General features: G+C 43.4%; 1 protein-coding gene across 1 annotated transcript in view; it reads right to left on the bottom strand.

Moving 5' to 3' along the window:
* Nucleotides 1–16,845, bottom strand: part of KL (klotho) — a 43,863-nt gene extending 27,018 nt beyond the window's left edge. The window contains exon 1 of the mRNA XM_007128918.2: nucleotides 16,033–16,845. Within this exon, the coding sequence (XP_007128980.2) occupies nucleotides 16,033–16,845 (813 nt within the window). The remainder of the gene's footprint in view (nucleotides 1–16,032) is intronic.
* Nucleotides 16,846–17,141: the final 296 nt, after the last annotated feature.

Below are 17,141 nucleotides of genomic sequence, written 5' to 3'. Positions count from 1 at the left end.
TCTGAGGGTTGCCTTTTTGTCTTGTTTATGGTTTCCTTTGCTGTGCAAAAGCTTTTAAGTTTCATTAGGTCCCATTTGTTTATTTTTGTTTTTATTTCCATTTCTCTAGGAGGTGGGTCAAAAAGGATCTTGCTGTGATTTATGTCATAGAGTGTTCTGCCTATGTTTTCCTCTAAGAGTTTTATAGTGTCTGGCCTTACATTTAGGTCTTTAATCCATTTTGAGTTTATTTTTGTGTATGGTGTTAGGGAGTGTTCTAATTTCATTGTTTTACATGTAGCCATCCAGTTTTCCCAGCACCACTTATTGAAGAGGCTGCCTTTTCTCCATTGTATATCCTTGCCTCCTTTACCAAAGATAAGGTGACCGTAGTGCGTGGGTTTATCTTTGGGCTTTCTATCCTGTTCCATTGATCTATATTTGTTTTTCTGCCAGTACCATATCAGAAGGTAAGCTTTCTAAATCCCTACATAACTGTGCATTCATTGTGCTAGGAATTCAGAAGGATCTTTAAAGCTAAAGCCTTGTGTTCCTCAGTTCTGGAGGATTTTCTTATATTATTTCTTTAATAATTTCCTGCTCTCCATTTCCTTATTCTCTTTCTGAATTCTTATTAGTTTGATGTTGGACTTTTGTGTTTCATCCTTTAAATCTTTTTCCCCTTTTTTAATATTTCCATTTCTTTGTCATTTTGTACTACTTTGGGGGCACTTCTTTTCCTATATCTTTCAATCTTTTTACTAAACATTTCAACAGTCACATTGTTGATGTTCAAGAATTTTTAAATATTCTCTGATTTGTTCCTTTTTCAGTTTGTGTGTATTTAATTTCCTGCATAATGTGTTCTTCATGGTTTGCTTTTCCATGTATTTATTTTATTCTCACTGTTTCATGGTGAACACTTTCCTCAAATACCTTCTGATGCTTGGCTGTCCATTCATATTTAAGAGAAAGGTACTTAAAAACTAGTCAAAATTATAGGCATGGGGACGCTTCATAGGGAGCAAGCTATGCTGATTTGCCAGGAAGTCAGTCACTTCATTAGGGGACCAGCCCCCAATGTCAGTGGGTCAGATCCTTACTTTGGTGCCATTCAAAGGCACCAAATATCCTCCCTCCACCTACCAGGAGAGACAGATGCTATCTGCTTAGAATGATGAGGCTGCTGGGAGGTGATGGAAAGTTTGTAGGTATAATTCCAGTTGAGCCCCTGTGTTCATCCCTGTGTCTCACTCCTGTCTTTGCTCTATGCAGCCCCAAAGCTCCACTCCCCTGTCTTTCAATTACTCCAGAAAGTAAGCCTCCAGTCTCAGGCCTGGGAATATGGTAGGGTGTGAGTATTCTCTGCGATTAAGTAGACTGTCTAATGATCTGACAAAGACCTATTGATGTCATCGAATAAAATAAGTTTAAGTGAATATCCATTATTTATTTAATATTGCAGGATCTAATCCCTGGCACTACCCAATCTGAACACGCTCAAAAATCCACATTCTTCAACATATGCAACCATTCAATTTGGGGAAATTTCACCACTTCAGTGGGAGGCCACAGCCCCCGTCTAGAGCCTCAGGCAGATAGTGATGGACGAGGCACAGTGGAGGGTGTGGAGTCACGCTCCTGTCAGGGCTTCAGATGAGCCAGATGCTATAGGTCGGGGGTTATAAACTCAAAATCCATACAGATTTGTTTGGCCTTTGTCAGGCTTTAAAAAATTTTTTTTTAGATAATCTTTAAAATTCAGGAAATTTCACTCAAAATTCTGAGTTTCTAGCTTCTTTTAAAATCAGAGAATCTGGCAGGACCATACCTCATCCCTCCTGACAGAGAATTGCTTGGGGCACATGCTCATCCAGGGCCACAACTTCTCCTACTGGCCCACTTCACTCGGGTGAAACAACCTGTTTGCCCCTGTTAGGCATCAGACTTTGCAGCAGGTCACCCAGCAGGTCATGAATTTATCAAGATATCAACCCACATGCCACTCTGAGCTTCTCAGCAGAACTGTATCTATATGAAATAAAATCCAGGATCACAAGCTGTATACAGTACATGACCTGCACAACAGGTACGAGCACTCAATGATATTTGAGTGATTGAGTTTATTTGTATAAAAGACATATATTTCTAAGATCAGTTTATTACCCCCAACATAATAAAGTTGATTTGAAAGTCAACATTGCATTCTGAGGTCACAGACTGGTCATTTCAATTCTCTGACTTCTTTAGTCCTCTACCCCTGTTGGGTCTCCTGAAGACCACCAGTTCTGCTCTTATCTTCCAGGTCTTTCTCAGATTGCCTTTATCTATCCTGCGGCATCCTTTTAACTACTGTCACCAGCATATTTGATTCTGTTGCCGCGTGCCCTTTTATTGTATCTATCCTCAGACTACATTCTAGACTTGGATTCCTAATCACTGCAGGAGGAAATCACTCCAGGAGACTACATGCCATTCCAAGTTCATCTCCAAGAGGGACCCACCAAAAGGATTTGCAGTGATGATCATGGAGCAGTCCTCAGGTACTTAGAGGGATCATAGAATATAAGGTGCTTGAAGAATGAAAATGTTCTTAATTTTAAAAGGGAAGAAAATATGCATTTCAGAAATAGACCCATGAGCAATATTACGAAATGGCTTAATAAAAAAGACATCAATACTGAGGAAGAGAAGATAATGAGGAGGCAACATGGATTCATAAAATAAGTGCCAAACTAGCCCCCAAATAATTTTTTTATGGTTTTGTATAGCTTATCTGGGAACACAATAGACTCTACATAATAATTTTGACAACAACTGCCAGATCTTCTTGGAATATTCTTGGGGTCAAGAAGAAGAAAAGTAGGACATATACAAGACAGTACTGTTGCTGCATGAATAATTAATGCTCGAAGGACCATATTTTAAGAGTGTTCATTGATTAAACAAAATTTACTTATTATGAATTTCTTATTAATAAGAATTTCTTATTAAGAATCAAACACTGATAGATGTTCAAAACATAATTAATGGGAAAGGTCCACCTGGGAGAAGGCGACCAACAATACCCTACAGGGTTTACTCATGACCCTATTTCTTTCCAACATTTTTATCATCGAAAGAATGAAAACTCACATGGCATTAATTTGAAAATTGGGAAATGCTTCAAAGCTTGATTCAAAAAGAATTCTCCAGGCTGAAATGCTGCAAATATGTACTATAACTAGCAAAATTAAGTTTTAAAGCAATGGTAAAATTATTTTTTTTTAATTTTTATGCAACTTAAAACAGTAACCACAGTTTCCCACCCTACTCCCCACTGCCACTGTCCCCCTTTTCTCCCCAGAGGTAACCATCTTTGACTTTTATGACTTTTTCTTTTGAAATCTACAGTTTCCACACTTCCCTACTTCAGACATGATCCACTGACTTCCTGTTACGGTAGATGAGGGTTTAACTCCCTCACACAGGCAATTTCGTTATACATCAGGTTCTGGTTCGAATAACTAATATTCAGTACCGACATTACTCTGCCAACAGGACTATTACTCACAGCTGGGCATTCTAATGTGGTAACTAAGACTAAGTTTCCTTTCTTATTTTTGTTTTCCTTGAAGTTAATAATTGCATTGCTTTTTTACTTCCTCGATTTTCTTTGTACCTGTGGCTCATTCTTCCCACACTTTCCAATAGCCTCTCAGCACAAACTTCTGCAAGGTCACATCAGCCCCCAATATTTTCTTGGAGACACAGTTCTGGAAACTTCTCCTCTCTGGGCCCGTTGCTCTTAGCTCTGCTGCACAGTTGATTTCCTGGGTCTACAATTCATCATCATGCTCCTGGGTTAGACCTACTGTTTTGAATATCCTATTCCTTCTTCCTTCTTGTCTATATCACGTTACACGGAGTGTATCTTCCAATAGCTTCCCAATAAAGCACGTATTTTTTTGAGACTTTGAATGTCTTGAAATCTCATTATTCTACCCTCAAGAATGACTAATAGTGTAGATACATAAATTCTGGTTGGAAAAAATTTTCGTTCCTTTCATCTGAATGGCGTAACTCACTGGTCTTTGTGGTAGCCATGAAAATGTGCCACTCAGTCCTCCTGCTGTGAGGAGCATAATTGACTATTTGCACCAGTCGCTTCCCCTTTGGCCCTTCACTACATTGGCCCTGAGGCCATGCTTCTCATGGGATACTCCCTTATGACTGAATATAGCAGGGGTACTAAGGCAGACCCATTCCTACAAGCCATGGCCCTGTCCAATGGAAATGTTGACTCAAGAACTCCTCGCTGGCCTGTCTGGATTTTTCTTAGACCTGTACTGACATCTGAGACTCTTCCTATCCTATCCGCCTTCCTGCCCACTCTCTTTCACAGGTGTCAGACATACATCATGGTCTAAAGGCTCATCTGCCTTCTCCAGCTCCATCCCCTTTACACTTCACAGTTGTTTCCCCTCAATAAATGTCCTGCACATCTAATGCTGTCTTGACATTTGCTTCTCAGAAGACCAAACACAATTGAGGCTTCACTTTCTGGAAGGCAAAGAGAATGCCATTCTGGGTGATATTTAGGGGGTGGATAGTCCCCTGGCACAAGATGGTGCCCCAATTGCTAAATATTTCACCAGTAGTAACCTGGGAAAATGTCCTGGTAGAGGGGAATGCTGCTACAGATGCAATGATTCAGGCACTCCAGTGGCTACAAGGAGAAGGGAACTGACTGGTTCCTGCTATATGGTATTGGGTCCCTATAGAGAGATATGTGAGCCAGAGGGTCTCATTGGTAGCCTATAAAGAGGCCCTTATCTCCTGTACTTTCAGGAGGGAGTGATCCAGAAAGAAAAGTTCCAGTGTGAATGTAGTTATCAAGCTTTTGCTTGCACCGCACTTGCTACTGCCCCATGGAACAAACAAGTCACGTGTTCTAGCCCAGGGGTCCCCAACTCCCGGGCCACAGACCGCTACCGGTCCACAGCCTGTCAGGAACCGGGCTGCACGACAGGAGGTGAGCAGCAGGCGAGCGAGCGAAGCTTCATCTGCCGCTCCCCATCACTCGCATTACCGCCTGAACCATCACCCCCACACCCTGTCACCCAGTCCATGGAAAAATTGTCTTCCACAAAACTGGTCCCTGGTGCCAAAAAGGTTGGGGAACGCAGTTCTAGCTCATAGTCTATGTGGGAGGCAAGTACACAGGTCATGAATACTGAGAAGCATCGTTCAGTGGGGGCCTCAGGCCTAACACTCTACTGCACCCCTCCCTTTCTGGAACTCCTATTATTTGAATGCTGGATCTCTGGCTGGTCCACCAATTTTCTTACTTTTTTTTTCCCCACTATTGTCCATCTCTTTGCTTTCTTTCTTGCCCTGTTCTTAGAGATATTTCATCACCTTTAGTTTCCAATCCTTGTATTAAAATTTTCATTTCTGCTATAATGTATTTAATTTCCAACAATTTCCAACTGTTCTTTCCCCCACCTATTTTATTGTATTATCCTAGTCTTATTTTCTAGATGTAACATGTTCTTCTAACTCTTTAAGAATTTACTGAGTCTCTTAAAATTTATTTTTCTTTATTGAGATACATTTGACATATAACATCATATTAGTTTCAGGTATACAACGTAATAATTTAATATCTGTATATACTATGGAATGATCACCACCATAAGTCTAGTTAACATTCATCACCACACATAGTTACAATTTTTTTTTTCTTGTGAGAACTTTTAAGATCTACTCCCTTAGCAAAGTTCAAACACAATACAGTATTAACTATAATCACCATGCTGTACATTACATCCCATGACTTGTTTTATAACTAGAAGTTTGTGATATCTTTTGCCTGAGTCTTCTTTTTTCCTTTTAGCTTTTTTTCCTCCTTATATATTCTCAGTTTCCTCCAAGTTTTTGCCCCAGAAAGTTGCTTTTTTTCCCCTCTTTATTTAGGTGGGTCTCAATCTTTCATGTTAGAGGCTTTCCTCGGATCCTGTTGATTCTTGATTGTCTACTCATGTTTAAGAACGAGAAACAAAGACCCTGACTGGAAGGTCTGAGCATGTGGGTGGGGCGTGTTGATTTTGAGCTTCACTGTGGAGTGATCTGTCTCTGCCATTTGTTGTGGAGCCTTCAGGATCAGCATCTTAGGTCTTTCCGCATGAGCTCATCAGACTCCCTGGAGAAGACACTTCCAGTCCCTCCCTGGAGAGCAGAAGTCACACAGCCAACATTCTGAGAGCCTGGTGGGCGAGGAGAGCTGGGGGCAGGGTGGAGGAGGGGTCTGGGGAAGAGGTGGGTGTCTCAAACTTGTCGCATATGTTCACTTGGTCCTTATTTTCAGTGTGGTGGTCATGCCCTCAGTTGTGCCTGATGTCCCTCAGTCCAGAGACTTTCCATTTTATACTCTCCAGAAAGTTCACTTCGAGTTTTCTCCTTGAGTGGAGAAGCAGCATATGCCCAACAGGTGGGATTGGGGGAAGAGACCCAGAAATCTAGTTGTTTCTTACACAGCTTTCAACCAATTCTTCTCATTTTAAGCACCCACTCCCTTCACCTCCAGTTCCAGAGTACCTGCTCTTGCTATTCTCTGAGCCTCTGGAAGATTCTGCAATCGTAGGATTGGTTCTTGGCTTCTCCCACAGCCAATTCAGCAGTCAACTTGCTCAGATCTGCTGAGTCAGGAATACTCTCCCACCTGCTTCTCAGCTTCCAAATTTTTGTTACTATTCTACTCTCTCCATCACTGTGGGTCTTTCTCCCTCACCCTTCCCTCCTTTGCTCCTTCCCTCCCCTTGCTGCCCCCGCTTCTTTGCTTTAACTGTTTCTTTACTAAAGTTTAATGGGGTTTCAAGAGGGAAAATAAATTAGATGGGTAAATTCACTCAGCCATCTTTTTCCAGAAACACCACTTATAATTTCTCCATCACAAAAGTATTACATTTTGCTTATAGAACAAGTAGAAAATCCAGATAATTAGAAAGAAAAAATTACCCATAATCGCACTATCCAGAAATAACCCACTATTAACATTTTTCTTTTTCCCTTTCACATTTGGTGGGGGAGGGGGCGGGGGGAGCCAGTGCACTCTTTCATTCATGCTCTGGATATAAATGGAAAGCAAGATAAACATGACTCCTAGCATCTCAAAGCTGAGGTCTTTGGGGAAAGATAAACAAACAAATCATTTCAATAAAATGTGTGAAGTATTATTAGAAGGGCAGTACAGAATTTTATGGGAGCAGAAAGCAGGGATATCAAACCTAGGCTTGGGCATGTCAGGAAAGAAGCTGGGGGAAAGGGCAGTGGCTGAAGAGAGCTCAGCACAGCTAAAGAGCTGTAGAGTGCTCTCTACTTATTCACACTTATTCACACAACAGAGATATATAAGAAGCATAATATATCACATGGCATTTTTCTCTTAATACCATACCATGTGCAACTTTTTAATCACCACATTAACTTTTTAATGGCCGAATACTATTTGTTCCACTATACCTGTGCACTGCTATTCCTTTAACAGATCACCCTAGTATATTTAGGTTATTTCCAATTTTTAAGAAGCATCCGCCATGCTGTGGTAATCCTCCTCTCACCTTTACACACTGAGGATGAAATTTAATACAATTAAAAGTTCAAAAATAAGTGACAAAAGGAGATGACAGGGGAAGTCTGGCTTAACAGCAATTCACATGGGGAAAAATTTAAAAGCCTGAGAGGTTTTAGCTGACCGCAAACTAATCCGAGTCCGCAGGGAGGTAACAGCCAAAACCGCGAATGCAGTCTTGGACGGCAGGGACAGGATTCGGTGTCCAGAATAAGAAATGTGCCCTGAACATCTGGGGCAGCTGAAATTTGGTCTGCACATCAAATCTTAAGAGAAGCCTTCTAAGAGTCTGGGCTCATTTCTCCTGCTTCATGTCTCTCCCCTTCTCTCCCACCCGAGCTTCGGCCTCTCCACGCACTGATTGTATGGCGTGAACTGCGCATTGCTGCACCTGGCCCCGGCTGCACGGCTGGCTCCCAGGAGGCGGAGCCCAGAACGCCCTTCCCACTTTGGTGTCCTCAGTCATCTCCACCGTCCTCAGCCCCTTGGTAAGGGCGATGGACACAGGCAGCTCCCACAGACAGCCCTGTTCTGTTCTATTCCTCAAAGACCCACCCCCCTGGGGAGATAGAAAGGTCAACTCTTCCCTCTCCCTCCCCACCTTTTCCTCAAGTGTCAGAAGATAAAGAGGCCTCTCAACAGTCACATTTGCTTTCTCAGAATTCAACCACATTCCTGTCTGCCCCATCGCAGTCTCCCAAGAAGGAGCCCTGACTAAATGCCAGCTCCCTCTAATTCTTCTCGGAGGAGCAGCCACGAGTGTGAATAAAGTAGAAAATACTTAGGAAGAACATAGCAGCCTTTTCAGATATTTGAAAAGCTGTCTCGTCAAAAAGCAATTTGTTTTATTCTTTGAGATTTAGGGAGGCAGAGACAACCGCGGGTGAGTCCCATACAGAGGCAGGTTTCCAATCAATATACAAGATAAAATCGAGTGGGCAACTTGAGATGACCTGGGTTCCTCTTGCCGCAAATAGTCGAGCAGAAGCTAGAGGACCCCACACTGCAAGGAGTTGGTCCTGAGAAGAAATCTGACCTGGGATTTCCCTGGTGCCTTCTAACATTCTAATTATCAAATAGTAGTGCACTTATAGACATGGAAATAATATCTTCTCACCATTATATTTAAACTTAATGTATAGTACTGGTTTCAGTTTGAGTATTTTATCAAACTATAAATGATACTGGTTCATGGATGATGTTCTGACATCCGTACTTCAAACAATCATGTTATTAATAAAAAAAATTTATTCGGACTGGGGCCATGCAAGTTCACTAAATATTTTATCTTTAGTCAATATATCAAATTATATCAGTCATAAATTTTAGTATAGTTCCTTTAAACATCAAGAAAAGGTACCTGGTAATATGTTTTATGTAAAATAAATTATCTCAAAACTGATGTGAAAATCTTTAGTCAAATGCTGTTGAAATAATTGCAAAGACTCTATCCCACTGAATGAAGAAGTTAAGCGAGTCAACAATTTCTAAAGCATTCGTCTAATTCCTTTCACCTAAACAGCTCAAGAGGATCACTTCTCAAACACTCATGCTTCTATTATTATTGACAATAAAAATTCATACCTCACCTTTGTAGAGCTCTTACGTTTTTCAGAACATGTCGACATACATGATTTTAATTCTCACTATATATTTGAGAGGTGGATGGTGTCGCAGGGATGAATGCTTGTCCTTAATGACGTGTTCCCACCTGATTCGCTGAGCACACGGCTACGCAACTGCAGTAATTCCCACACTCCTTACACCACGTGACTGAGTCCTGCCAATGGGAGGTGAGTGGAAGAGACGATGCAGCCTCCAGGTCAGGCACTCACAAGGTCACGTTCTCCCCCTTCCCCTGTTCCCCTCCTCCCCTGTCCACGGGACGAAAATGGGGATATTATTTGCCTTGGAAATGTGCAAAGGTTACATACCTATCTGGGCAGAAATTTTTTCCCCTGTTCTTCCTCACTTTTTAAAACTCCTTCCCAGATACCGGGTGAGAAAGCAGACTGTAGGTGTTCAATTTAGAAGAAAGAAAAAAAGGACAGATTGAAGTAAAATTATTTTACATCTATATTTATTCATTCGTTAAAAACTGTATCGAATATTTCCTCTGCTCCAAGGACTGAGATAAGCACTAAAAATTTAAAAAGAAATATGATATGCAGTCTCTGACCTCAAGGAGTCGCAAATGAGTAAATGATCCTCTGTGCCTGTTATCGCAAAATGGGAGTGTTTAAGTCAAGTCTTTGAAGGATAAATAAGAGTTTATCCCAAGGTAGAAAGGAGAAGAGCTATACTGATCATTTAGATTATCTTTGTACCCAGAATGTATCAAGATAAGCATAATCTACCTTTTATATGCTCTATCTGTTTAAGTACAGATTACAAGTATCACTTTGCAGTTTCCTGAGACGATGTGGATCTTAAAGGATTCAGTAACAGTATGTATTCTTACTTACCCACTCTTTATTTTTTGTCCTCCCAGTTTTATTTTGTACTTTATTCTCTTCCTACACCTAAAATTTCCTTTATGCCTTAAAAAGATAACATTCGTTGAAAGAAAAGCACTTTCTGTACAAATTAATTTTAAAGTTCTGGCTTGGAGCAATCATATTGTTTGAAAAATTAAGATAACTCAGAAGACTTCTGTGTGCCAAATTCATGACTAACTATACATTCAGGTAACATAGTTGTGCATTCATTCATTTTGCACTTAAGAAATGTATATTGGCATTATTTGAATGCTTAGTAGTCTGTATTTTCCCTCTTTTCTTCAACTCAAAATAACTGACATTGTAAAACATTGTTATGATTTTGAAATTATTTTATTAGTTCTTTTCCTATTTGTAACTTTTTTTCTTGGACTTGACTGTGACCTTCAAAAAACAGTGTTCAATCAGATATTCAAAGAAGAGTGAGTCAAGCTCTTCAGGAGATATTTTAACCGTTTCTGATTAAACACACCATTGAATTCAGTAGTCTATAAAATACATTAATGTTCAACCCAGTTGATTATTCCAGCGATGTACCAAAAACATTTTAAAGAGAGGAAAATTGGTAAAGTGCTTCACAAAAGTACACAGCATGTATAATTTAAACATGTATCTAGTAGATAAATTGCCTGCACTATTACTTGGGGAATGAAAACTCAACCAGATAACAAAGCCACTTCCAATCAATGTTCCTAAAGCCAGCCAGGAGAATTTCCCCACCTCCCATTCTGAAAACTTTTTTATAATGTTGCATAGTGACTGTAGATAGTTTTCAGTTGTTTGGAAATTTTTACAATGGAGTCATACATTTAATGATGAACCTTATATTTTTACTGAAAAATGTCAGATTCTGCCCCGTTATATTTACTGATCTTACTATCTGATTAGAATTTAGTACCCCCTGTCCCATAACAAAGTGGCTAGAAAGACTAACAAAGAGAGCAGATCCTAGGAGCATCAGTTCACGAAGGCAGAGTCAGGCTGTTAAACAGCCAGAAGCCACTTACTGAGCACCTACCAAGAGCAAGATGGCATTTTAGGATAGATGAAGTGAACCTGGTTTCCTCACTTAAGGAATTACCTGGCTAGTGAAAGGAAGCAAATGATTAAATAAAAGGAGAAGTATGGCAGGAGGCATCAGAGTGAAGCACTGTGGGATTCCATAGGAGGAAGAGATGGCATTCGAGTGTGGAGCCAAAGGGAGCATGTGAGCTGGTTCTCGAAGAAGAAGTGGGATTTTAATAAATGAGGGGCTTTATCTTGTTCACACATAATGATATCCTTGAGAATATCCATCATGGCAAACTGCAAGGGGCAAGGGCAGAAGCAAGGACATCGGCTAGGAGGCTATTCCAGTGATGCAGGCAGAAGCTGATAGGGGCTTGGACCTGTAGCTATAGATAAAAGAAGTGGTTGGATTCTGTATACATTTTGAAGGTAGGTAGAGCTATAGGATTGGTTGATGGATTGAATATAAGATGTTAAGAGAAAGGAAGAAGTTAAGGTTCGGGGGCCAACCTACTGAAAGAGCAAAGCTGCCATAATGGAGATGGGGAAAACAGGAATTTGTTTTTGGATGTTAAATGTGACGTGCCTATTTGACATCAAAGTGGAGAGGGCGCTCCAAGTCTGGAGCTCAGAGCAGAAGTTCTGGCTGGAGACTCAAAATTGGGAGTCATCAGGACATAGAGTATTCAAAGAGTTCACTTGGAGCGAATCTAAGAAGAGGTCCCAGGAGGGAGCACAAGGCACTCCAGTATTTAGAGGCAGGATGAAGAGGAATAAGCAGAGGGAACTGGGAACGAATCGCCAGTGAGCTGAGAGGAGAAGGGAGAGACAGCTGGGTTCTGGAAGCCAAGCTGAGGAAGTGCAGCAAGAAAGAGAATGGTGGTTGGACAGATGCTGTGGAGAGATCAGCTGAGACGGGAGCACTGATGTTCAATATCAGTCAGGTCTGCACTATACGAAATGCCCAAAAGTAATAGCTCCCAGCCCCACCTCCTTAAGTGAAACAAGTTGTCTTTTCCCACAGGTTCCCTTTACAGACATTTCCAAGACTCCCCGGGAGGCCCATGTTTATCTTTAACTGGATCCTGGTCCTCTCAGAAACCCACGGGCAGAACAAAAACTCAGAGGCACCGCTGGAGCTGGACTCCCAACTACAGGCCTTAACACTAGTTTTTCAGGGGCCATCAAGAACCATCTTTCAAGAGCTATGAAGGCAGAGCAGTCCCTCTTCAAGTCAGAGAGGAGGTGCATCTTCTTCCTGGGTTATACTCATGAGCAAAGCAGTCTGGATTCCTAGGGCTCTGCAGGGAAATCCTCCTTTCAGTTCTGGCTGTCAGTCTGTCTCTTTCTCTGTCTGTGTCTCTGTCTCTCTCTCTCTCTCACACACACACACACACACACACACACACACACACACACAGGCTATTTTTATCCAGGTTTACCTCAGTACCAGAAACCCGCAAAAAACCACGAAGACTCCATTCTGAGCCAAGCCTCCCCACGTCATTATTCATCCTGCAGTTTGTCTGGCCTGCCTCCTGTCCTCCGGGGTGTGGGGGGGAGCAGTTTTCAAATTTCCAGTCTCCCCAGGGGGTCTCCTTAGTCCACTTGTAAATTAGTGGAAGCAGAGAATGGGGCAGTCTCACACACACACACACACACACACACACACACACAGGCTATTTTTATCCAGGTTTACCTCAGTACCAGAAACCCGCAAAAAACCACGAAGACTCCATTCTGAGCCAAGCCTCCCCACGTCATTATTCATCCTGCAGTTTGTCTGGCCTGCCTCCTGTCCTCCGGGGTGTGGGGGGGAGCAGTTTTCAAATTTCCAGTCTCCCCAGGGGGTCTCCTTAGTCCACTTGTAAATTAGTGGAAGCAGAGAATGGGGCAGGGGAGGAGTGCTGGCCAGATTTATCCTTCACAAGCATCATATCCCCAAACGCAAATGAATAAGCTAAGACCCCTGCCAGTAATATCTAAGCCCTAGCTGAAATGTTCTATTACCAAAATGTTCCATTACAAAAATCTGGGGAATATGATTTATCTTTTCAAATAAGATCAAAACTTCCCTCCCCCCCTCCCCCTAACACACACGCCAAGAAAGAGTATTGAAATCAGAATGAAAATATCTCATATGAAATAATGAAAGATACCATTTTTGATCATGACAACTTATTTCTTCATAAGATACAAGAATGACTAAATTCCAAACCAAAGAAATTTGAAAGCAAAATTAATATTTTACAGCAACTGTAATTATGTTTGCAGCATCAGCAAAACCAACTGTCCCCCTGTTACTAATTTCTTTTGAACACAAAGTCCACTGCATTTCTGGGAAGGATGGTTAGTGTTTGGCAAGTTTTTGTGTAAGGATACAAAAATATAACTGGGAAGTTAATCAAAAGGCCAAGAGTGGGCACAAGAACCAAAAGCGTGTTGACTATTTAGAATGCCAGAGTAATATATGTGGAATTTGAAAAAAATGGTATAGATCTTATTTACAAAGCAGAAATAGAGACACAGACATAGAGAACAAACGTATGGATACCAAGGGGGAGGGGGTGGTGGTAGGATGAGTTGGGAGATGGGGATTGACATATATACACTATTGATACTATGTATAAAATAGATTAACTAAAGAGAACCTACAGTATAGCACAGGGAACTCTACTCAGTGCTCTGCAGTGACCTAAATGAGAAGGAAATCCAAAAAAGAAGGGATATATGTATACGTATAGCTGATTCACTTTGCTGTATAGTAGAAACTAACACAATATTGTAAAGCAACTGTACTCCAACAACAAAAAAAAAACGATCAGTAGCTTAGAATCAAAATAAAATAAAATACCAGAGTACCAGAAAGCTCCTACAGCCCCAGTTCCTTATGTATGAAATGATCATGTAAGTGGCTATAACAATTGATAACTTTTGTATTTACACAGAGTTTATTACATGCATTCTGAAAATAGAGCTCATGTGATTTAAATCTAAAGTAGTAATTTTGCAGGAATGGTCTATTAGGTCCTTCAGTTGGTCCACATATCTCTTGTTTCTGGTATGAACTGAAATTTGCTTATGTTTTCTTTAAAAGAGGGGCCAGTTTTTCCCATAGTTTTTCTATCACCAACCATGAACAGGTGCTATTTAGGGTCTTCTGATTCCTTAAAAGGATTGACAGACTGAAAAAGTTTATTACCACTGCTCTAAAGTATCTTAATGAAAAATATGATTCAATATGGAATCACTAAAATCACAAATTTTTTGTCAAACAAAGCCAACATTCTTTTATGACCTGTGGTACCAAACAGGTTTTGTGGAGCTGACATACAATCTAATTAGCCATTATTACAACATTACCAGCAGCTCCAGCAGTAAGTCAACTCAATAACCCAATACTGTTCTGCCTCAATTATCTATGGCTTCAATTAAAGTGTGTATAAGTGATCTTCATCTTGACTTTGTTCAAAATATGTGGTTTAATTCTAAATTTAAAAATAGGTCTTCCATCTTAAAAAAAAAAAGGTTCTAAAGAACCTAAGGGCAGGACAGGAATAAAGACACAGACGTAGAAATGGACTTGAGGACACGGGGAGGGGAAAGGGTAAGCTGGGACGAAGTGAGAGCGCGGCATGGACATATACACACTACCAAATGTAAAATAGCTAGCTAGTGGGAAGCAGCCGCATAGCACAGGAAGATCAGCTCGGTGCTCTGTGACCACCTAGAAGGGTGGGATAGGGAGGGTGGGAGGGAGACGCAAGAGGGAGGGGATATGGGGATATATGGATACATATAGCTGATTCACTTTGTTATACAGTAGCAACTAACATACCACTGTAAAGCAATTCTACTCCAATAAAGATGTTTAAAGAAAAACAGGTCTTCCAGTAGGCCCACAAGTCACCAAAATGTGGTGCCAAAAGTTATACATTTAAACAGTTTTATTAAAATGTTTGCACATATCCATAAAATATTCTCTCATGATACAAAATTCTGTACAAAGTGTACCAATAACTGAGATTATAAATGAACCCTCAAATCGATGAGACCTAATCTTCAATACTAAGTAAAAGAGAAAAAGGAGAAAGAATTATTTGGGGGACAACTTTATCATGGCACATTCATTCTTCCTGCTGTCAAAATTTATTAAGCCTTTTGCACAAGGGTGTTAAAATCAATTGTGTCAGGCTAATAATCTCATCCCTGAGGAATCCTTCCTATTGGAGAGAGCATCGTGCAAATACAGTTGTCGTAGGACCCAATCTGTATCACCCTGCAGTGGTTTCTGTATTTTATGGCTAGCTTTGTTTAAGATTTTATGAGGGGTCAGCATACCCCTGCTGATGAAGTAAGGCTGGTGGATGTAGTGTTCAATCCTGCCACGGAAAGAACATCCAAAGACAATTTGAACTCTGCTCTGCAGTGGATGCGATTTTAATACCTTCAAATTTGCTGCAGCGTGAACTTGTGCTACAAGCAAGACAGATCTTATTGGATTAACACTGAACTCATGACATCTCCACAAATTCTAGTAGAGAGTAATGCTATCTGCGTGGCTTCCGAACAAACTTGTTTCTTTTCTCATGCTCCCCGTGGCTGCTCGTGGTCCTCCTATCTTACCTCTAGGAATTCCTCCACTCTCAGAGAAAGCAGCTCCCTTTTCTCACAGGAGAAACTGATTGCAATTTCTTTTTGACGATGGGCCCAAAAGGGCAAACACAGGCGCTCCCACGGCGGGGGCTTCCCTCCCATTCCCAACTCCACGCTTTCCAGGGAAGTCCAAGATGTTCAGCGCCCCCCGTCCGCTCCCCGGGTGTGAATCCCAGGTAACCTCACAGATGTGCTCAAATGGAGCCTCACTAACCGGAGGTTCACGTCTCCAGTGGCCCTCTCCCCGGCGTGGCCCTCCGCCTGGCCCCTCGAACTCACCAGAAGGAGGTTGTGCGCCACAAGGTACCCGAGCCGCGGGCTGCCCTGGACGCCGGGGGCCAGGCGCCCGGTGGCGTAGCCGTGCCAGGCCACCACGTAGGGGTTGTCGATGGTGATCCAGTACTTGACCTGGCCGCCGAAGTGGCGGAAGCAGAGCTCAGCGTAATCCCTGAAGTGGTCCGCCAGGGCGCGGCTGGCCCAGCCGCCATAGGCGTCCTGCAGGCGCTGGGGCAGGTCCCAGTGGTACAGGGTAACCACGGGCTGCACGCCCAGCTCCCTCAGCCGCTCCAGCAGACGCCGGTAGTAGCGCAGCCCCTCCCGGTTGGGGGCGCCGGCGCTGCCATTGGGAAACACCCGCGCCCACGAGATGGAGAAGCGGTAGTGGGTGACCCCGAGCTCACGCAGCCCCTCCGTGTCGCGGAAGACATTGTTGTAGCCGTCGCTGGCCACGTCCCCGGTGGCGGGCGGGGACAGCGACGGGGCGCCCGACGGCAGGCCGGCTACCGGGGGGTCGCCTGGAGGCGCCGGAGGGCGGTGGGTGAACGTGTCCCAGATGGACGCACCCTTGCCGTGCTGCCGCCAGCCGCCCTCCGTCTGGTAGGCGGCGCTGCCCACGGCCCAGTGGAAGCCGTCGGGGAAGGTGTCGTGGAAGAGCCCCGCGGCACCCGGAGCCGGAGGGCGCGCGAAGCGGGCCCAGGTCTGCGCGCCGTCGCCGGGCTCGGCGCGCAGGCGGCGGCCACCCAGGGCCAGCAGCAGCAGCAGCAGCGGTGGCGTCCGCAGACGCGGGCGGCGCGGCGGGGCGTGGGCGGGCATGCTGCGCGGGAGCCGGACGCCGGGGCGCCGCGCCGCGCCCCTTTATGCCCGCGCCGCGCCGCCCGCCCCCCGCCGGCGCGCCCACCCCCGCTTCCCCGGCTGGCCCCACCGGCAATAATTAACCGTGGCCCCGCGCCTCTCCCCGCCCCGAATTGGGGGGGGGCGGGGGCGCAAAGGGCGAGCGGGAGTCCGCGCGAGGGGCGCGACCGCGGGCAAGGTGCAACGGGCGCCGCTCCCGGACGTCGGAGAAAATGCACCTGTTCTCTGCTCCCAGGGGGCAGCTGGGGATGTTTCCG

This window comes from Physeter macrocephalus, chromosome 13 (genome assembly GCF_002837175.3).
Source record: "Physeter macrocephalus isolate SW-GA chromosome 13, ASM283717v5, whole genome shotgun sequence".
Taxonomy (NCBI): Eukaryota; Metazoa; Chordata; class Mammalia; order Artiodactyla; family Physeteridae; genus Physeter; species Physeter macrocephalus.
The sequence above is the reverse complement of the archived record's forward strand: the minus strand, read 5'-3'. Positions and strand labels throughout refer to the sequence as shown.